At 44.2% G+C, this 23,318-nt stretch overlaps 1 protein-coding gene across 4 annotated transcripts in view; it reads left to right on the top strand.

Moving 5' to 3' along the window:
* The window catches only part of ADCK1 (aarF domain containing kinase 1), a 96,141-nt gene that overhangs the window by 49,778 nt on the left and 23,045 nt on the right, over window positions 1-23,318 (top strand). For all 4 annotated transcript variants that reach the window (XM_031048729.2, XM_005148870.3, XM_031048728.2 and 1 more), the window contains 3 exons: window positions 15,986-16,144; window positions 19,531-19,689; window positions 22,805-22,921. In XM_031048729.2, coding sequence (XP_030904589.1) covers window positions 15,986-16,144; window positions 19,531-19,689; window positions 22,805-22,921 — 435 coding nt within the window. The remainder of the gene's footprint in view (window positions 1-15,985; window positions 16,145-19,530; window positions 19,690-22,804; window positions 22,922-23,318) is intronic.

Raw genomic sequence — 23,318 nt, 5'->3', positions numbered from 1 at the left:
AATTTAGACCCAAGCTGGGTTTAGAATGCCTGATTTTTCTCTGAGGGAGTAGGGAATCCTGTCATCTGCCTGCCCACTGATCTTTTAATATCCCACTTGATTCTGCCCAGTTAACACCTCCTGTTTTCTTTCATAGTTTTATATCTGCCCCCTTATTTGGCTCTTGACCCATCAGGAGCATGAAAACATGATGTAGTGAGTCTGGTGACTTTTGGCAATAGCTTATTTGTAGATGAAACAAATGACATAAGATGAAATAAGGAGTTCTGGGGCCTGACCTGGACATATTTGCATTTTCCTAATGCACAGAATAGACACACAGCATTTTCATGAATGTTTAAGATGTGCAGTGATCTAATAAGCTCTGTTTTATGGCACTTCTGGGATCTGTCTGGGAGACTGCTCCTGATTCCATGGAAGGATGCTGAGCTATAAAAGAACTTCAACCCTGGCCAGAGGTTTTTCTCCCTGTAAAAAAAGCTGCTGTGAGTGAGAACACTGGACATTTCCTCATGGGAGGCCTCACTTTTAAAATGCTTTTGCATCTTGAGAATTGAAGCAAAAATTGGGATCTAAGAGGTCTCAAAGCTGTTTTCAGCATTAGCAAAGTGTGCCAGTCCCTAGTAGGCAGGCAAGCCTGAGAGAGGGGAAGTTTTCATATGTTCTCTTTGGAAATCAAGTTATGTTTGTGAACATTAAGCACATTTTGCACTTATTTTCTGGAAGCTTTGCAGTGCTTTCTTTTGCAGGATGCATCATTCAGAGCCAAACCTGTGAAGCTATCTGTGACAACTGAAGCAATAAACTCACATGACCTATTGCTTGTCCCAGGAGTTCTCAGCTGAAGCACACCCATGAGTTTCTGTGTTACAATGCTCACATAACCACTCCATCTCAAATTGGCATGTTCTTGGAAGAGGCTGTTCAGCACCAGCCTTTCCAAATTTGGAATTATTAGTAGACAATATACATTAGTTGGCTCATTTCAGATAATGAATGAAACTGAGGTGGTATCAGTTGTGAGTGGAGAACAAAGCTAATTTTGCCAAATACCTTATTGCATGTAACTGATTGGTTTGGGTCTATTAAGTGTTATTCCTATTAATCAAGAAAGGCTGGAAGGAGGATAGAGCAGTTAAAATTACCAGGACCTGTTAAGAGGCATTATGTTAAAGAAGTCTTTCCATGAAACTTTTGCTGCCTTGTCCTATGTGAACTGCTAGAATCTTTGCTCTGGCTGCCAAGAAAACCTCTAAGCCCATGCCTCCTGTTCCAGGCTGTCCTTTGTCCATTGAACTGTAAACCTTCTTATTCTTTTCCTTTTTTTTTCCTGGGTTTTTTTTTCTGTTTTTCTTCCTTTTTAATTTTAAATTTTTGTTTAAAAGAGCTGCAAGGCTGGTTCTTAATGGGGTATTCTGTCGAAGGCCTTTGTCTATTCCTCGCAATCATGAAGACCAGCTCAGGAATTACAGGTTGGCTTCTCCAAGCTAAACATGTGAGACACTGTGTGGTTCTTAGTGAGTGAGCAGAAAGGAAGGCAAGGGTATGGACTGTACTGGTTCTGCGGGCCTTGTCTCCATTGCCTACAGAACCATGGCATGCTGGTGATGGTGTGTTGGGTTGACCATTTCTGGTGACTTAGTGTCCTGTACCCAGTGAAGGAGGAGATGCAGCCTGACCAGTAGCACTCTCTAGGCTACCCTCTACAGGGCATGTCTGTAGTGAATCATACTCATTGGCCCTTTGGTGAGGTGGCTCCCCAGGTTATGAAGAGGTGTTTTTTTGAGATGGGTGCCCCTGCTTACAATAGGTAGAATCGAAAAACCTGCTTTACCCTCGTCCACAGGAACCCAATGATTTTGTATTTTAGGAAACAAAGCTAGATACCACTCAGCATTTAGAGGCTCTGTCCTGTTCTCATTCCAGAGCCTGACTCTGTTGCTCCATATGTTTTTGAGCAGAGCTTCCTAGGGAAGGAAGTAGAGCAATTGAATTCTGTCTCTAGAATAGTTGGTTGCTGCATTGCTCAGAAATGCATGTGAATTAATCAAAATTTCCTTTCCTATCTTTCCTTAGCTCACTTTTCTCCTTGTAACAACTTCTAGCAGTACACCCTGGGGGTGTCAGAAGGGAACTTACATCTGAGGTGGAAGACAAATGAACTGCTTTCCTCTGCACCCCAGACTCGTAGCCCTTCCCTTTGCACTGCTTGTCACTCTGCAGTGACAGCAGCAATGCTAGGCCTGTAAGTGTAGCTGATTTATGTTAACTGTTGAAACGATAATGTTTAATCTGTAAAGTGCTAATCTATTTTTTATGTTGATTATGAATAGGCCAGCTGTGCCTACTTTCCTATTCATAGAGTTTAGTGAACAAGCCTATTTCACAAGCTGGGTTTGGAGTGTGATTTACATGAGAGCAGACACTGCTTTAAGGAGAGTAAATCAGCTGAGTTACATCCCTGAACGAGGGACCTGGCAGCTCAACAAGATGTGGGGGCAAGGGAAAAAACATGGGAGGAAGAGGAAGAAGAGACAGATAATAAATCAACTGTAGAAGTTGGAGATGCATCAGAGAAGAGTCATGAAAACTATGGGAAATATGGGCAGGAGAAGAAAGGAGATGTTGATATTCAGAGGGAAGATTGACAAGAAGGAAGCAGGAAATTGTCAGTGGCTTAGCATAGGGCTTTCTTCTTTGGACTAGTGCAGAGCACTCTGAGCTCCAGGGTTTAGCAGTCAGGTAAAGTTCCTGACAAATGGAAAAAGGGGAATATAACCCCCATTTTCAAGAAGGGGAAAATAGATGACCGAGGGAATTACAGACCAGTCAGTCTCACCTCTGTGCCTGGCAAAATCTTGGAGCAGATTCTCCTGGAAGGCATGCTAGGGCACATGAAAAACAACAAGGTGCTTGGTGACAGCCAACATGGCTTCACTAGGGGAAATCCTGCCTGACCAATTTGGTGGCCTTCTGTGATGGCGCTATGGAACTGATGGACAGGGGTGGAGCAGTTGATGTCATCTACCTGGACTTGTGCAAAGCGTTCGACACTGTCCCACATGACATCCTTGTCTCTAAATTGGAGAGACATCAATTTGATGGGTGGACCACTCGGTGGATAAAGAACTGGCTGGATGGATGCACGCAAAGAGTTGTGGTCAACGGTTCAATGTCTGGCTGGAGACCAGTAATGAGTGGTGTCCCTCAGGGATCAGTGTTGAGACCGGTCTTGTTTAACATCTTAGTCGCTGACATGGACAATGGGATTGAGTGCGCCCTCAGCAAGTTTGCCGATGACACCAAGCTGTGTGGTTCGGTTGATACACTGGAGGGAAGGAATGCCATCCAGAGGGACTTTGACATGCTTGTGAGGTGGGCTGATGCCAACCTTATGAGGTTTAAAGATGCCAAGTGCAAGATCCTACACCTGGGTCAGAGCAATCCCAGGCACAGCTCCAGGCTGGGCAAAAAGGAAATTCAGAGCAGCCCTGTGGAGAAGGACTTGGGGGTGTTGGTTGATGAGAAAATGAACATGAGCCGGCTTCAGTGTGTGCTCACAGCCCAGAAAGCCAACCATATCCTGGGCTGCATCAAAAGGAGCATGACCAGCAGGTCAAAGGAGGTGATTCTGCCCCTCTGCTCTGCTCTTGTGAGACCCCACTTGGAGTATTGTGTGCAGTTCTGGTGTCCTCAACATAAAAAGGACATGGAAGTATTGGAACAAGTCCAGAGGCCCACGAGGATGATCAGGGGACTGGAGCACCTCCTGTATGAAGACAGGCTGAGAAAGTTGGGGCTGTTCAGCCTGGAGAAGAGAAGGTTGTGTGAAGACCTCATAGTAGCCTTCCAGTATCTGAAGGGGGCCTACAGGGATGCTGGTGAGGGACTCTTCATTAGGGACTGTAGTGATAGGACAAGTGGTAATGGGTTGAAACTTAAACAGCAGAGGTTTAGATTGGATCTAAGGAAGAAATTCTTTACTGCACGGGTGGTGAAGTACTGGAATGGGTTGCCCAGGGAGGTTGTGAATGCTCCATCCCTGGCGGTGTTCAAGTCCAGGTTGGATGAAGCCTTGGGTGATATGGTTTAGCGTGAGGTGTCCGTGCCCATGTCAGAGGGGCTGGAACTAGATGATCTTAAGGTCCTTTCGAACCCTAACTATTCTATGATTCTATGACTGGTCATTAAGGGATACGTGGAACCCCTTTCCCAGCATGGTGCCAGAGATGCTGTTGGCAGAGTCAGTTGTGGATTTAATTTACCATGCAGTCTGTCTTAAATGACTTTACTGGATCTCTGTTTGTTTTTTTCTGAGAGTAGGCTGTAAAGGATACAAGCTCCAGGGTCCCATCCAGCTCTCTTCGTCGGTTGTTCTACCTCAACTTCTCTTCAGTCTCTGCATCCAGCTGTGCTGCTTGCATTGATTGACCTGCCAGGTGTACTGATGTTTCAGTGTCCCATCAAGGTACAGTCAGTACCAGTAGCTGGCTTATGAGCTTTACATCTTCAGCAGGATTTTACTGCCTTTTTAGCATCTTTCTTCTGACATAGCGACCTCATTATATCCCTTTTCTGATACAAATTCAATTCAGACAGAGCTGCCCACATATTCCAGGCTGCATGTACTTCCATGTCCACCTCAGATCCTCACTGCCACTTACCTGCCCTATTACTCTGAGGCAATGCTGTGCTACAATGAAACTTTATCATGCTTCCATTGATATAATTATGACTTAAGCCTGAGTAAGGGACATAGCTGGGCAGAATCTGGCTCAGACTGGGCTTTGCCCTCTACATGCTTTAATTGTACTGTGCCTTTGTCCACCCTGACAACAGGCTATTGGATTGTGCAATGCTCTTTCTGTCATTCCTGCTCTTTGTCCCAGGCCTAGAAACACTTTTTCCTCATCCTTTTCTGAGGAGGGACATAAAAGCATTTCACATAGTACTCATGGGAGTATGCCCCTCTGCCCCCATTTTAGGTGCTGGAGTAGAAGGGTCTGTCAGTATAGCATATACTCACATATATTCAGTGCTGTGCTGCCAGATATGTATCCTGCAACATAGCCCACCTGCTCTCCCTACACAACCTGCCTCTGTACACACAAACATGTCCTAACCCTGTTCTTCACTGTCATGGGTTCAGCAGTAGCTCATGCTCTGCCAGGGAGGAGGGAGAGATAGGGCGCCTGGTCTGGGCTAGTCGGGGAGGTATTCCATACCACAGCACGTCCTGCTTGGGGAGGGGACTGGAAGCTGGCCGGGAGGGAAGGAGTTAACACGCCGGGCTGAGCTCGGGGAGGCAACGGGAAGCTCTCTCTGGGGCTTCCGGCTGCTGGCCTCGTGGCGGCGGGTGGTATCGGATTCTCTTTCCCTGTTTGTCTCCTTTAACATTGATTTGTTATTGGCAGAGCATGAGCTACTGCTGAACCCATGACATTCACTTGCCTCTCTGTGGATGGAGGATTTTGCCTAGCATTCCCTACACAAGCTGTGCACATAAATGCGCTGCCCCATGCCACCTACTTAACTCTGTGTAAGCCCTGCCACATGTTTGCTTGCCAGTCACATACTTGTAGCCCACCTCTTCCAAACATATACCCACAGACATCCCCTCACCACTCTGTATAGTCACATAAATGTGCCCACAGTCATTTCTCTCCCTACCCCTTTTCTCATACACTTGTCAAAACCCCCTGGCTTTCAAAGCTGAATCAGAGGCATTTGAGATGAGGCACAGGTGATGTGTGCTCCCGAAGGTCCCTATATATTCTCAGGCTCTGGCAGCTGGTTATTTCTCACGTCTGCTGCTGTTGTGCAGGCTTACTGCTGACAGGGCCCTTGGGGCATCTCTGCAGTCCTCAACAGAGCCTCCCTCTGCTTGTCTGTGACTAAAGTGGAGCGTGTTTGTTGTGGGTCTGTAGACCCTTTCCTGCTTGGACTTCAGCCAGTAATGGTAGGGATGTGTTTATGCCTCGAGTCAAAAAAGTCTTGGAAATCCATTTGCTTTTGGATTTGGGTACTTCTTTAAATTTTACCTTTTTGCTTAATGCGCCAACTGGCCCCATGCCTGTGTCATTTCAGGAGAGGTTTCGTCTTAATACAAGAAAGTAATTTTTAACATTGATTGCTATCAATCCTGGGAGCAACCTCTCAAGTGATGGGGTAGAGTCCACATCACTGGAGGTTTTCAAGATATTATAATATCACCCAGGCTTCCTTTCGCATGAAATGTTGGACCAGGTGATCTTTTGATCTTCACTTCCAGCCTGGGCTATTCTGTGACTTGATGGTTCTGTCTTTGCAGCAGTCTGTATGCTCTTGAGGGGTGTGATTCCAGTCTGTCTGAACGATTGACAAGTGTGGCTTCATCCTCACTGACAGGAGAGATGCAAGTGAAGTAATATTTCTCCAAGAAGACAGAAAAGAGTGGATTTAATGAGCATTGTTCAAGTGGGAGACAGCTCAAGATGAAAGAGCAAATTAAGAGAAAGGAAAGCATTTGTATATGCAAGGGGAGGGCAGGGAACATGGGACAAGTTGGAGCATATACCTCATAGTTTGCACTATTTGAAAGGAATAAATAGCTCACAAGTCACTACTTTCTTTTTCAGCATGATAGAATGGAAGTGAACAGGAATATATATATATATATATATATATATATATATACACATGCCTCAGCTTTGCTCTGCTTTGGTCTGTGCATTTTGCATAGACTCTGAATGATTATATCATGCAAAATAGAGTGCATAATGACACTATTTAATGTACACTTCGAGAGCTTATCTTTTTACACTTTCTCTCTTGAAACAAGCATAGTTGCTGGTGGACTCTGGCTTGACCCTCTGGATCAGGAAACACTGGCTACTGTTTGAGGCCAGTCACAGACAGACTGGGTTGTGGAAGTGGTTAGGAAAGCAGGAAGGTGAGTAGCTGCACAAGATGCTTATTCTGAGGTGAAAAGAAGTAGGATGCTGAGTAAGCCAGATCTTTGTGCAGATTAACTGTATCTGGAAACATAAAATAAGCATTTTCCCAATGGCCATGTCAGGGTTAAGGGACTTTATTATCACTTGGTGGATCCTGAGGAAATAATTGATTTTGGTGGTGCAAGGCTCTTCCGACTTCTTTCTAGAGAATTGAACTGGACTTGCAGTGTAAAATTATGATGCAACTTCCAACAGCAAAGTCTTTTCTTTGGTAATGGGCATTTTGGAAATAAAGAATTTCCTGGAATTCTGAGTGTGGGATTACAGGCAAGTGGAAGAAAAGCTATCTGCACTGTCTGAAATGGAGTGCTTCCACCAGGACTACTGTTCATACTGGTGAATGTGTCAGAGACTTGTTCTGGTTCATCGCAGCTTTGCCGTTTCTTCTCTCTGGTTTGCTATATGTGCTTGTGCTATTGAAGATGTGCTAGGCCTGTAGTTAATACGTGGACTCTGCTTTCCGACTACCCACCTTGATGTCTGCCTTACGTCAGAAGTCTCATTGTGTAATCTCTGCTTTTAGAGTGCTTTGTGAAACTAGCACCTGGACAAAGAACAGCTGAATGAAGCTTATCATGGAAGAGGCTGTGGTGATGCTAGTAGAAAACCTGTAGAATCCCAACTGCTGAAAGCATTAACTCTGAGTTCTGAGCTAGTCTGTTAATCTTAGTATCCCGTGTCCCTGGAAGGTAGTAGGACACCCAATAGCTTAACTGTTGAAAAACATTTATCTCCTTGTGCCAGTCGGGATGTTCCTAAGTCACTTAGGTTCTAGTCTGGGTATGACAGACTTTTAGTCCTTGCTTTTATTGGACTGAATATTGTTTGTTTGTGGGAGCCATAAGTAAGTGGCTCACCATTCAGCAAGAAAGGAGATGAGGTCCACTTCACCAGTAGGAGCCTGGGAGATCTACATCATCTCTGTCTGCTCCTTGCTGTTACTGCCTGTTGTAGCTGTCACCACTGAGATTGGTTTTGATCTAGGATGAGTGATACTCTCAGACAGTTCTGCCTTGTCTTAAGAATCTGACTTAGGAAAATAAATGAAGCTACCATGTGTGTGTCTGAGCACGTACTATTAAATAGTAGGAGTCATCAGGGATGGAATAAAAGGTGCTTTTCCTCAAAGTATGACTCTGTAACAACTAAAGCTGCTATAGCAAGTAGACTGATTTGTTGCTGTACAGCTTGGTGGATGGATGAGATGAAAGCAAGGATGGCTTTATGTAGGCTTTCTGAGTGTTTTTCTAGCCAGAAGAGACTGGAGAAAGAGGATGGTAGGTTAGCAGAACAGGGAATAGTCAGTATCACAGGTATCTGGTAGTGAATGAGTGAGCCAGCTTTGGTCTCCAGATGATGCGATCAAGGACACTTCCTTTAGCAGAGCTCATTTTCTGTAACACTGGTGACTTTGTGACTGGGAAGTGCTGGTGCCAGAATCACAGAAAAGATTCTCTGTGGTATTGCTAGTAGTGGGCTGCTGTGTACCAAAGTGATGGCAGGTAGAAATAATAGGAAAAGATGAACTTCATATCCCAGCTGGCTCACAGCCTTTTCTGAGAAGAAAGGCATCTGATGGCTGATGGACAGCCCTCATTTTTTGCTATTGCAGTGCAACGTTAACAGTGATTAATCAAGTTAGCAGTGATCAGCATGCCAGGAGCAAATGTATACACCATTGGCAGATGAAGTTACCTGTCTGTGGCTGTGTGTATAATAACTGCTGGACATGTACAGTACAGATAGGTTTTTAAAAAGATATTAAAGTTACAAATTTGATCCTGAGAAATTAGATAAGGACAGATTTATAGCTGACTGGACAGCCCTAATTTTTCTTATCCATGCATGAGCTTTGTGACATGGTGTGGCCCAGCATCACAGGGGATATCAGGAAGAGCTCTTTAAAATTCTAGGCAGGCACTTAAATGCACATCTCCCCTTGAAATGGACCACAATGCTTTGCCATCCCGTGCACTGAAAGATGCAGGGATTTTGTGTAATAAGCCACATGTAATTGTTTCAGTGCATCAGAATTCACTGACACCTTTTACCTGTATTCATTTGGATGTAGGGTATACCTCTATATAGGTGCACACTTTTACGCATGTATAATATGAGCACCAGGGAATCCATTCAGAATAAAACTACTATTCTGTGTATATATCTACAATATTATTAAAAATATTGAGTTAATAAATACATGTTCTTGACAGATGCATTTAGGAGCCATCAATTAAGCTTGGCATTCATTAGGTGGGGAGAAGTCCAATCAGATTTCACTGACTCAACAAAGCCGCCTATAAATTGTGGGCTGTTTGTTCTGACGTTTGATGAATTATTCTTCATAATCCACTGTCTGCTGCGATAAATCTAATCTTTCAGTTTTTGCTGTCTTAATAATTCTCAGAGCAACACTGTGACATTTTGTTTTCGTATAGGGGATAGAAAGGCTGGGACAATGGAAAAAACCCTCATTCTCTGTCTGGGTATGTTGCTTTACTCCAGGGTAGCATTTTTCTCATGTCTAGAACTCTGGTCTTGCAGACTTGCAGGAACCAGTGAGTCCAGGGACAGCTATGTGTATGCTCTTGAAAAGGTGACCAGTGTAGGGTGAAGTTTGCAACCCTTAACCCTAGTCCAGGAAGGGCATTCAGACTTTTGAAAGCAACAGGGCCCTAGTGTCAGTGCAGTGAATTCCAAAATTTCTGGAAGCCACAAGCCTTAGAAGTGCTGTATCAGACATAGAACTGTTCATAGAACTCTTCAGCTGTTCTGTCACATGAAATAGAGGGGACATTCTAGTACGCAGTGTTAAGGTGACAGCTGCAGCCACCAAAGCTTCCCATAGAGACCTGCTCTCTTCCAATTGTAACAGTGCCCCACACCGTCATGGCTGGGAGGCTGCAGGCAGCATGATACCTGTGTAAATCACAGAAAGCTCCTGCAGACTGAGCTTGCCTTAGCAAATTGCCATCCATGGATCCATGATCCAGTTCAGTGCTGTCTCCATCAGGAATGGAAAAAACAGATAAACTGAGTCACCTCATTAAAGCAATTCCAGCTTGGAGAATCACAGCACAAGGAGATGTGCAAAATTTACCTACCTCAGTCACTTTCTTGCTGTCAGCTTCCACCAGGGACCTTTCTCCCAACTCTGTGATTCCCTTTATCTTGCATGGATTTATACCAGCTTCCCCATATGCATCTTCCTGTACCGCTACATGGCAACAAAATGCGAGGAGATTGTGAGCTGTTCCTGGCCATCACAACACAATACTGTTCTTAATGGAGCGCTGTTGTATCATGGCCTTCGATGAGTATCCTGGAAGCAAGAAGTTCAAGTTAATCCTTTGCTGCCTAGTCAGCCTCTTCTTTAGTAGCAAGTCATCTCATAGATTGCTATCTCCAAATACAAAATGCAAGACTTGGGAGCAATTACAGTATGCTGTGATCAGAAGAAGAGATCTGCTGTGGAATTGTGGCTGAGGTTTTGAATGTTTCAGTTTGCATTGCTTTTTGGTGATAAGAGAATAGCATCATCCCTATTGGGCCCCTTTTTGTGAATTGGTTTGAACGTCTGCAATAGGTGAAGCTGTGGAGCACAGTGAAGTGTGTGTAGAGGTCCCTAGTCTGAGATGGTGTCAGCTCCTGCTGCATGCTCCCCATATGTGCCAGATTGGCAGTCTCCTTATGTGGGCATATTTGCACTCCATTCTGGAATATCTCTATACTTTTGTTAACAGAAGCAACTTTATTGTCTGAAAGTTACATGACAGAGGTTTCATGAAGATGCGCTGTTACCAGAGACTGGGCCAGCTGTGGTTCCCCCATACCCTTTGCACTCTCAGAAACTTACAGGATCTGTCAGTAACTTTCTGATAAAAGTTAACTTTTGAGACTGGTCAGTCTGGTGGGAAGAGCTTCTGAAGATCAGACCAAAAACTGAAGTCCACCACTGCCTCCAGCTGTAACCAATATTGGCTAAGAGACAAAGGCTGTAATAGCATGACAGGCATACAGTTAAGCTTTACTTTGTATAATTTTCCAGCTTCCAGTAAGCTGAAGGTTATAGAGATTTCCTGGTCCACAGATTGTATCTTGGTGTTTAAAAACTTGTGATGGATTTTCTTCATTGACTTATCTACCCATCTAGAATTCTGGTATTCATAACATCCTGTGGCAATGAGTTCCACAGTATAATTGGTGGGGAAAAAAATACTTCTTTTTGCTTTTTCTAATCCTGCCATCTGGTAATCTTGTGTTCTAACTGACAATTTGCTGCTCCTGAGTACTTCTGTGGAGTGAACAAGCATTCCCAATCCTGTTGTCTATGACAGAAGTGATTTCATAGAGCTCTGTGATGTTCCCTTCCCATTGTCTGTCTTGCCAGGCCGAAGTCTCCTTTGAAGTCCTGGGAAATATTTGAAGGCAGTTTAGAAATGCTTTGGTGAAGGACTGTCTTCCCCTGGGAAATGCTGAGCATTTGAAAGTCACCTCGCTGACACTACCTGTGTTGGAGTGGCTCAGCTCTGGCAGAGGAAAGGCTTTTTGGAAGTGGTTGTGGAAAACCAGAATTTTCAAAACTATCCTGGACTCTGCTGGAAACCCCTGGGTAGGACTTGTAATATGTAAAATCTTCTTACTTAGACCGTTTAATGGCCTTATTCTGGCTACATCACATAACAGGGGTCTGGAGCACTGTGCTGGAAAGGGTTCAACCTGTCAGCTAAATAGGTCTGGGCTGCTGAGACACCTTCTGTTAGTGATCCTGCATCCCACTGTACCCTAAATTTGTTCTGAATGGACTGCTAACACATGGCCAGTGTTCGTCTGCTGTGGTGGCTATGGCAGAGCAGAGTCACCACATCCCACTTGGGATGTTGTTATGTAGTGCTGAGCCAGGAAGGGGCTCCAAGACTGAGGATTCTGCTCCAGCATACCTTGTTAGCAGCCTTTCTGGCAAGGGAAGGGAATGTACCTCTCTGTGGAGTGGGCAGGTTGAAAGCAGGTGGTAATATTTGATCATTTGCTGCAGCACATGGATATAGAAAGGTTGGGATTAAAAGACAGTATATTTCAAAAGAAATTAGCTAGCAAGACATGCACAGTTAACATTTAAGTTTTGGAGATTAAGACATCAGAATGGAACTTGGGATATTTGGGTTAAATCCCATCTCTGTCAAAGACTTCTCAGAATATGCTGGGCAGGTCATGTATGGTAATACTTACAGAAAAGACTCAGGATTCAGAAGTTTAAATCCAATTGACTTCCAGTAACTTCCTAAGTGTTTAAGAACAGGATTCACATAAATACTGAGGCATTCTGACGCTCAGTGTTGCAGCATCAGCTAGTGTGTGCCACAGACCTCAGGCAGAGCAGCGTGTGCTTTGGGAAGGCACTTCACCATGTGAGGGGGCCTGTAGGTGACTACAGGGGACTCCTGGAAAGTGTGAGTTTGTGCAGGGCCCACCATAGCTATGCATCTCATACAATGGTACTCTGGGCTTAATGATGGTCTTTAGGTGCAACCTCAGCACAAATACAGCCTAATAAGTGTCTAAGTAGATAGATTCTGTAAGAGCTTTTTTTATCAACTCCCTGAGGTGTGAATACTAACACCAACAATCATGAAAAGATTGTGCATATTTAAAATTAAATGAGCTTCATTCTTTAGAACCAGACAGTCAAGGCTGTATTGCCAGCCAGTGAAATAACAGTGACACATTCACTTGCTGGTCAAGCATGTGTCTGGTGGGGAGCTGGCTGTACAGAAGGCTAGTGAGGGAAACCAGTGTGTGCAGGGACACTGCTCACCTGTACAGCTGTAAACCAGCAGCTGGCTGTCCTGCTGCTTTGCAGCCCTAAAGGTCCTTTTCTCTCTTTTAAACCTTTATTAAATCTGACTGGAAACTATGGTTGTTTCATCTCCTGCCAGGATTACAGATGGTAATAGCCAGTTTGATAAGGCCCTTGGAGACCAGCTGTGGCCTGGAAGAAGTTTGAGAGTTCCTTAAGTATCATATCAGGTGCGCTTGAGACTGTCCCAGGCCTTTGCTAATTACACATTCTGGAAATGATGGTTAGAGTTTTTCTTAAGGGTGCTTAATAGCTGGGTGCTTGTGAACAGTAAGAGCCTGCAGCCTGCTCCAAGAACTTCTTGTCTGGATGAAATAGATGCAGCCACCTTCCCTTGGGAAGGACCCTGCTCTCCAGCAGGCAGTATGGAGCCTGGCTCATCTCTTCTCTGCTTCCATATCATACAGCCTTCTTGCTTGCTTTGCCGTGTCGGGGAAACACAGCCAGCATCCGAGGCACTAGCTGCCTCCAGCAAGCTGCAAAAGCACAGTTTCATAATGAATGAGGGTGATTTGCTAAGTGGGGGGTCCTAGAGCCAAGCATAATTGTGCTGCTGCTTTATCTCATCCTCACACCTGCTCATGTAATGGCCTGGTGATCTGCTCCCTCCCCCACGTGCACTGCTCTACCCTTCTGCTCCTGGAGGATCCATCAGTTCTCCATCCCTGTTGCAGTCCCTCGCCTGTGCATGTACACAAATTTCCCCTTGAACCGCAGCAGGGCCACGGGATAGCTCTAACGAACACGATAGCTAACCTGGTTTTCATGTCCTAAATAACAAGTTTTTAAATTAAATCCTTCTGCCCAACAGAACTCCTAGAACCAGCTTTCTTCAAATGATGTTTCCTTAAAAAACTTTGTCACACAAGAGTATTGTATATATGATTCCTGCTAGAGGGAATATGTGAAGCTTTTTTTTTTTTTTCCCTGTATGCATTCAGTACTGGTGAAAATGGTCGGATTGACAGTGTAGGCAATTAAAAGCTTTTGAAATAGAGAGCAGGTGAAATTTATTTAATGTATATGTTGTCTTACTATAAATGTACCTTGCTGGATTCAGGCCAGTGAGTTTCCACTTCTGTGCTTTAACCTTTGAAGGATGTTACCACCCTTATGACAGTTTAGACTAGTAATATTGGTTGCTGCTCTGTAAAGGGTACACTCCTTTAATATGAGTATGTGGGGTAGTGAAAGAGTTGAAGGAAGCTGCAACTTGACCTCATGTGGTAAGTTCTTTGCATTTTTTTCCTTCCTTATGGGATCTCTTAGCCCAACATGCTTCTGGCCACTTTAAATCTCTTCTGTTTAACAGATCCTCTATTCAGCTGGTAGAAAAACTTTATCTAAAGGTGAAGGTCCCTGTCTCTTGAACATGTGTCCCCATAGCTGTCTGTCATCCTAGGTGATTTTTTTTTTTATACTAATCTGAAATGAGGATCTCAAAAATCCAGAAGTGAGTGTGAATAGAAAGGGCGGAGGGGAAGAATGAAAAACCTTTTTTCCCTAGAGGTGTGAATGTCAATAGGTTTGAATTATGGACCTGCTGTAATTAAAAAACACATAACTAGTTGTTTTCAAATGCAGTTGTTTTACTTAATTGATTTTGCTGCCAGGACCAAAGGGAATTAAATAAATAAATAGAATGCACCTTCCTAGTGAATTACTGGAGGCAGCTGACTCTCGATTGGAATCTAATTGCTGCAAATGCTTCATTTTGTTGCTAGCAATAGTTTTCTGTGGAAGGGGTTGAAAGAGAAGGGGTAGGGTGGTGTGGGAGGGGGCTCATTCCCTGGCAGCTGCAGAAGGGAACAGGCTGCTCCTTGTATAGTATTTTTCTTCGTTGTCAGCAAAAAGAATATTCAGTTAATGCTTTGCATGAAGACTTTGCTTAGAAGGTCTTTATTCATATTTAATTACTAGCTCGCTGCAGCTCCCATCTTTAATTACCTTTTAAAAAGCAGGTTATAAAAATGCACTGACATTCTTTCTTTTTTGTTACTGCATAAATTACAGGCTTCTCAACTACTCACCCAAAATCAGTCCAGCCTGTGGGAAGTGTGGGATAGGTTCCCTTTGCTGACTTCTTGGCTACCTCAGAACCTTCTCTGCACCTTGCTCTACAGAGCAGGACAGAAACCCTTAACTAGCATTACGTGAACCAGCTCTGTGCTTGAAGCCACATAACCATGTTGGCACTCCATCCAAGCTAGTTTAACAGTGCAGAATGGCATCTCTAGTGACCATAATAATAGTGTTTTCAGGGTCCTGGCTGCCCAGTGCTGCACTGAGGGTCTGTAGCAAGGTTTTGTATTATGCAGGACAGATGGGCCTTTGCCCATCTCCCATTGCCTCACCCATGTCTGTTTAGAGTTTGGATTCCCCTGGTAAATCTGCTTGTTCATCTGCAACTCTCCCTATTGTCTAGTCGTGAGTTGCATGACCAGAGCTACCAATAATTTCCTTTTCTGCCCATAAAGTGCTTTGCTGACCCCACCTGGTGCTTTTTGTGAGCAGGGAGCACTGGTTACTTTTACTGGGGGTATGAGAAAGTCTGTCACATGAAACATGTTTTCAGGGCAAGTCATAAGAAGTACAAACTCTAATTTTGTCCCCCTGCCCTGAATCCAGCCCTTAACACTGCTCCTGCTCATCCTGGCTTTCACCAAGTAAGCTAGGTGACACTGCTGTAATGCATGGGAATATGCAGTCAGGTTTCAGGGGTGATGGTGGGTGCCATATAAATATCTGCAAAAGAAATACAAGAAAAGGGACAGCTGTTGGCTTCTGCACCCAGTAGTGACCAAGTATGCTGACTATAATTGCTCCAGCCCATTTTCAGGACAGCCTGTAGGGATCCCTCACATGCTGCTGGGCCCCTCCATGTCCTAGATGAAGTGCGATGCTGGGGCTCTACCACAGGTTTCCATGAGCAGAGTATCTCCAGGGCACTTCGTGCTTGGCAGGCTTCACTGGGAGTCCAAGCAGTGACAAGGCTCAGGCAGGGAACAAGGAAGGGATGAAAGGGCTGAGCCTGTCCAGCTTTGGCACATGCTATCTCTGTCCTGTGGGTTGGGCTTTCTTTAGGATAGTCTCTGGCACCCCAAGCTGATGCTTCTTTCTCTTCTTCTGGCAGATAAAAGAGCTCTTCGTGAGTTTTGAGTACACTCCCTTGGGAGCAGCATCGCTAGCCCAGGTGCACAAGGCAGTGCTGCAGGATGGGAGAACGGTGGCAGTGAAAATCCAGCACCCAAAAGTCCAAGCTCAGAGCTCCAAGGATATTTTGCTCATAGAGGTAAAACTACCTGTTGGCTTTGACTTACAGAACAATTGCCATTGGAACGTGTGGGGGCCACATTCACATCGTGTCGTGGTTTAAGCAGGTATAATACCACCATTGTGTAGCTTTGAAACCTCCACAGAGATAAATGTTGCCTTATGGGAATAATATAGAAAGTGGTGAAGACTACAGTGCGGGCGATTGTGTGGATGGAAAGACTGAGGAAACGGGAAAGAGTGAAGGAGGGCAGAAGAAGAAAAGAGGTAAACATGAATGACGTGAGAGTAAATCCATATGAGATTTAAGAACTAGAGAGTGAGTCCTGAAGTCTGTCTTCAGCCTGTTAAGTGGTTGATTAAACTGACCTCATTGCAGTCAGTGCTGTGTGGCCAAGGAAAAATCATTCTACATGATTGGCATGTGTTTTTCAGTTAAATTCCAATGTGGCTTCAAGAGGGAGGCTGAAGGGGGCTGGTAAGTGTTTAGAGGGTACTGTTGATGCAGTGACACACAGTTCACCATCACAGAAGATCAGGAATTGAAGATCCTATCAAAGATCCTGCTAGCACACTCTTGGAGAAGCACATAGCTAAAGCTTCTTTAGACATCTAAAACACCCAGCTTTGAGCAATTGTGGCTAGTCTGCAAAGATGCGCAGATGGTTCCAGCTGGAGCATATCACATTGCAGCTGAATATTTATTCTGAATGTGTAGTGAAATTTTTTGGGTTCAATAAAGATATACCAGTAAGATGTGGTATTTCTGTTTCAATGCTGTTTCAAGAACAGAGAGCTGTTTAAATTAGTTTTGGGTCCAGCTGAGGATTTGAATTTGGTTCTGGTCCTCTCCGGGACTGACTGCAGTGGTTTGCCCAATGAGTTTGCTTTTGTGAATCACCACATGCACAGCATATCTCAAGGGGCTTATGGCATCCTTCATTCCTGCCCAGAACTGGATGGCAGAAATTAAGCAGTTAGGGAAGAAGGATGGGCAGGTAATGAAAGACTCTGAAACAAAGGCAGTGAGAAGATGATGTAGGAATGAGCCAAGACCTAAATCCATGTTGGGACATTTGCCCTTTTAACAGTGTGTATAATAGAAAAATATCTCCCCCCCCCCCAGCAATGGTATGTTATTGTGATTGCTGGTTATACTGATAAGAGACATTTAAACAAATGATTTTAGAGTGATTCTTGGCTTTTCTGGTTTTAGACTAAACCTCCTGGGAAACTAGAAACTAAACCAACGTATTTCGTTTTGGCAATTTAGTGTTGTCCTTCCTCAAATAGACAGACGGTCTATTTTGTCATCCTCAAGATCTGTTGTGTACACACAGCTATAGGAAAGTAATTCACAGCATGACACATGCAGCGTTCTTTTTTAAAGGACCACTTGTGGAGTGTTGGCTTATATGCATTGTCATATCCTTCTGTTGGACTATTTTTGTGTAGGCTGCACTGAAAGCCAGATTATCTGCACTGAGGTTCTGGTCCTTTAAGAATCAGACAGATATTGCAGCTAGGTAGCAGGATGATTTAAATATTGATGGAGATTGTCTTATTTAGAGACTGAAGGGAAGGAATCTGGATGGTAAAAGCTAGATGGAAAATTCCTAAATTCACTTGAGGTTTCATGGCATCAGTTCTGACTCTTTAAGAATCAGTACAGCATCTGATAAATCCAGAGAGAGATACTTCATTATTCTTCTTATATCAATACTTACTTCAAGACAATGTTAGACACATGTCAGAAGAGGGACAGGCCAAATACTTGTTAAATTTGTCCCTGCTGATGGTCAAGTTGGTAAATTGATTCAAAAGAGCATTTAAAGAAAGCAAAAAACAATGCATGAATTTTCTCACATCAGGCACCAATGAAATAATCCTGCAGCCCCTAAAAAGTTTATGTACACATTCATGAAGATGGCTGGTTACATTTCATTTGGGTGACATAAACTTGAAAGGATTTATGCTTCTAGATACAACAGTTGAAAAATCATTCAATGGTGTCTGGAACCTGGTGATTACATTTTTAAAGGAACATTGAGTTTGGAACTGACATTTAGATAAGAGAAGTAGAAATAGGGGTAGAGAACAAATGTTTTCACACAGCTGAACAGGAGCAGTGATGGGTCATAAATTTACTTTTTGTCATACATTTCAATGATAGCAGCTTTCTGTGTGTGCTTTAAGTGTTCTTCCTGTGTTGCAGGAATTCCCACCTCAGTTGTGGAGATCTAGAAAGGAAAACTGTCCCAGAAACACATTAATAAATCAATTTTCGTACTCAGATGCATGTGCATAACAAGTAAGGTGAAGACAACAAAGTGGATCACATTTTAATGTTTTATTTTTATTCTTGTTTTATTCTTTTATTTTAATTTTTATTCTTGTTTTATGACACAAGTAGTTAAAAAAACCCCAAACATGTTATTTTCTTTAAGATGCCATTCAGATTGTCAGTTATGTAAATTTGTGCCACTGGTGGAGAAACTGGCCCTTCGTTTGAGCAGAAAGCATGCTTGGCTGATGTGCACTTTTGATTAAGCCATCCAATTGCACAATCTTGGTTTTCTTCAAGAAGAACTGCTTATCACTGCTTTAAGCAAACATTTCCAGCAGCCTTTCTGCTGGGCTTTTCAAGGCATTGTGCAGCTGAATACCTGCACAATGCCTTGAGAGCATTAAAGGAGAGAATGGCAGGTGGTGAATGTATGACACTTGCAGAACACCACCTCAGCATTGCTTAGGATGGCTGTGACTGATGCTGAAGAGCAACTTGCTCTCTGACCCCCCTCAGGTGTGTTCTCTGTAGTCTAATACCTGTATCCAAACTCCACTGTCTTCTCTGAACTGCCCAGTGGATTTCCTGTGCTAGCAAAATTCTTGCTTAGCAGTGGAAGAAGTAACACTGTATTAAGCCTCACTTTAGATTGTCCTCTTCTGCATTATTTGAGGGTTGTTCAAGTGAAGCCAAACAGTGATATGGAGAACTGTAGGACTCAGAAGAGGGTCACTGCTGGGTAATGCCCTTGGAGAGATTTGACCATGTGGTCTCTTCTCCATGGCGTCTTTCTCTTACATCTAGGCAGCAGGCAGCTGGGCTCCATTTGCTGTCTGTGCCATCATTTAACTCCTAGATGCTCCTGGATGGAAAAGCAAGCCAAAATTTGTGTTGCATGCCCAAGGCATAGCACCATGTGTTGTGTTATGATACCACAGGAACCCTACAAGCACTTAGAGATTGTTTGCTTGTTGTGTTTGGTTTGGTGGGTTTTTTTGGTGGTGTTTTGGTTTTTGTTTTTTTTTTTCTCCCTGTAATGATCCTATCAAAACAGCGCTGTGTGTAGCTCTGAGGCTTGGGAGCCAGGATGCTGCAGATTGCCTGTTCCTTGTCTTCAGGTTCTCCTCTTGGTTGTGAAGCAGATCTTTCCAGATTTTGAGTTCATGTGGCTGGTGGAAGAAGCTAAGAAGAATCTGCCCTTGGAGCTGGATTTCCTCCATGAAGGTAGAAATGCTGAGAAGGTTGCTGATATGTTCAAGAACTTTGACTTCCTGAAGGTGAGGAAACAAATATTTCCATGTACGTCAGTGCCTTTATAGTCTTAGTTTATGCATCTTGTGTACTAGGCCAGGTTGCTCAAGGCCTCGTCCAGCCTAGCCTTGAACACTGCCAGGGATGAAGCATTCACAGCTTCTCTGGGCAGCCCATTCCAGTGCCTCACCACCCCCACAGTAAAGAACTTCTTCCTTATATCCAACCTAAATAGCCCCTTTTTAAGTTAAACCCATTTTCCCTTGTCCTATCACTACAGTCCCTAATGAATAGTCCCTCACCAGCATCCCTGTAGGCCCCCTTCAGATACTGGAAGGCTGCTATGAGGTCTCCACGCAGCCTTCTCTTCTCCAGGCTGAACAGCCCCAACTTTCTCAGCCTGTCTTCATATAGGAGGTGCTCCAGCCCCCTGATCATCCTTGTGTATTACTCCTTATAACTCTTCTGGACTCGCTCCAACAGTTCCATGTCCTTTTTATGTTGAGGACACCAGAACTGTATACAATAATCCAAGTGGGGTCTCACACGAGAACAGAGTAGAGGAGTAGGTCTCATCCATGGCTAATGAATTCATGTTACCTTCATACACAAACTCAACTGCACCCCATACTGTGCTTTTTCCCACTGATGTTCTTACCCCACCTCTCCAGCTACATGCTGACTAGGGTCAATGGCAAATATCTCAAGACAACCACGCATGTACACATCTCTTAGAAAGACCTAACGTCACATTTCCGAACTCACATGTGCCCAAAGCTTTTGCTGACATATAAGAGGCACAAACCTGCACTGTGTGCATTCTGGAAATACATGTATGGTCAAGCACATGTTGTGCTGTGGGAACAGTCACTTCTGTAACTGCATTTGCCCAGACACTAAAGGGCAAAAAATGCACCCTCCCTTGGACCCTGTGGCATACACGCATCAAAGGAGGTTTTCACCTCCTGTTTATGCAGAAGTCCCAAGATGAAAGTGACAGATGTCTAAAATGAGGCGAGTTTTTGTTAGGCTTTGCAGGCTCATACATCCATCTTTTCTTTGCTTCCTCCATGCAAGGGCTGTAATTCCTTGCCACCTGACTCCAGGACTGGGGCAATCCTTTTGGACCACAGTGGCAGCAGTGGCCTTCCCATGGACACAGATAGCTAAAAGCCACCTGGGCTACAGAAGGCCAAAGGCCAGTGGTTTTGCTGAGTGGGCGCTTATCAGAAGTGGTGCACCTTGGAGAGCTTTATCCATTGCAGCTGTAACTAGGATACTGTGAAGCAAATCCCCATGGAGCAGCCAATCACCCATTCACTGGGTTGAGGAGCTATCATGATATCAATATGTGTAACAATAACAAATGGCCTGAAATGGCTAAATAATGGATCCTTCTGTCTGACCTGCCAATTCAGAGACATGTTCATCCCCCAAAGGCAACAGAGGAATTGGTCTCCTGCATCATTAATTTTCCTAAACATGCTAGAAAGCTGAGAAGTAGATTTTGTGCTGTGAACCTTTTTGAGCTTTTAAAGCCAGGGGTAAATTGTTTCCATGCACTAGCATTACAGCCAAACATCTGTGAGTAATTAAAAAAATCACTGAAGAATTCAGCTGTGAGTGAGAGAGGCATCTGCAAGAGCATGGTCAGTGCTTTGCAAGCCTGCTGACTTGCCCCCGTAAATCTTGAGACAAGAATGAGAATCTTCTGAAATGATTTAGGACAGTAGGGATCAGTGGGCTGGATGGGCTGGGGTACTGTTAGTTACGGAGTTGTCTTTCTTTCTCACCAGTCTAACTGCAAAAAATGTCATCCAGATAAGCTGGGAAGGCTGTAAGTAACTGAATCCCCCTGGTCCATAGTGGACCTGTGGCCTCAAAGTCTATGCAGGGTTGACAGACAAATATGCCAGCAGTGTTGAACAGGGGGACTCAGGGACACTGGAATTGCTCAGCAAAGGAGTCTTTGAGCTAAAGCAGCACACACATGGTAAGGTAAAAGTGGATGACATTGGGAAAGTAGTCTATTTAGGACAGGAACAGGAACCTCTTCCTGTCCTGCCCAGGGTACTGAACCTTTGCAGTGTGTGAGTCCTGAGTCCACAGCTGAGTCAGGTGAGTAAGGAGAGGGGGCTGCACAGCTGGTTCTCTCTTTATAGGATCCAAAATGTGTATCTCTGTACTGAGGCACAATAATGGGAATGGGTGGAGCTCCATTGTATCTGTGGTATAATGTACCTGTGTGGCTTTACCCCCGTGCAAAGGCAAATCTGGAAAGCCTGGGAGCTGTCATGTCAGCACAGCAATGTGAGGAATATCCAAAGGGAGCTTCAGCAGAAGGACTCTTGACAGTAGGGACTTCAGCATGCGAAGAATTTGTCTGGAAAGAGGGGTTGGAAAAGGGGAGCCAGCCTGAGTGATGCCCGCATCACTGCCTCCCTGGGTGACACTGGGCCTCTTACTGGTACCTCACTCAGCTTGATTTACTGCAGGTTGAATGAAAAGTGCTTTGACATTTTATGCTTGTTACTGTGTCACGTTGGCAATAAGATAGTTAAGGGTCTCCCAGGGTTTCTCTGACAAGTCCCTTATTTGTGACACTTGTTTTTTCTTCCAGTTCAATTGCAGATGGCCTAAGTATGCAGGGTTTGTCAGCTCAAAGGCATTTTTGTTCCAAGGGGCACTGCAGAAATACAATTTACGATGATGGCTTATCATTTTTAGAGCTGTATAAGTGGGCCCTTTGCATAGCAAACACGATGCAGTTCCTGTCTAAAGGAGCTGAGTGGATGATTCAGAAACTTGCAAAGGTACTAGTTAAACAGCCCAGCTAGGGAAACTGCAAAGCAGATAAGCAAGATCTGAGACTGTGAGTGGGAGGTGGTCAAAATCTTGTAGAGTACAGTCAGAAATGCTGCACAGGACAGATCCTGCTGCTCTTAAATTGGTGTGTTGTCCTTGCACACATTGCTGCTGTCGTGGGGAATAGGCTGGTAGATGGATTTACCTCCCTTGTGCTCAGGAAAAAAACAATCACTTCAGCCTCTTTCATTTTACTCATTTTCTAGGTTGTGTGTGATGTATTCTGCTTACTTTCCCAGCCTATTGCTTGACCTAACACATCTGCTCTTGTTTCAGGTTCCCAGGATCTATTGGGAGCTCTCATCAAGCCGTGTCCTTCTCATGGAGTTTATGGAAGGGGGACAGGTGAATGACAGGGCCTACATGGAGAGGAATGGCATTGATGTCAATGAGGTAGTTTTTCATTGATCTCCGAAGTGGGTGTGGTGGGCAATGCAAAACTGATGTGGACAATTAATTGACAATGCAAAGTAGAGGCTGACAGGACAGGGAGCAGCAGAAAAGGGTGCACATACAGATGTGGACAGAGCAATCACTCTGAGAGATCTCAGTTCTTGTGCTTCTGTGAAAAATACGGAACTGCTTTTGGGGAAGGCTGTCCTGTAGGCTGTGCAGCTAGAGGGATATTTGAGGAGACAGATAGTGAAAAATTACCATCCTCTTCTATTACATACACCCATGGTTTGTTCCTAGGTGGCAGTTGCTGTTATCCTAAAGGAACAACTTCATCTCCTGATTGTTTTTGTCTTTCTTCTTTCCCTCTTTTTTTTTCTACATTAACTTTTTCCTC

Source organism: Melopsittacus undulatus, chromosome 4 (assembly GCF_012275295.1).
Source record: "Melopsittacus undulatus isolate bMelUnd1 chromosome 4, bMelUnd1.mat.Z, whole genome shotgun sequence".
NCBI lineage: Eukaryota > Metazoa > Chordata > Aves > Psittaciformes > Psittaculidae > Melopsittacus > Melopsittacus undulatus.
The sequence above is the reverse complement of the archived record's forward strand: the minus strand, read 5'-3'. Positions and strand labels throughout refer to the sequence as shown.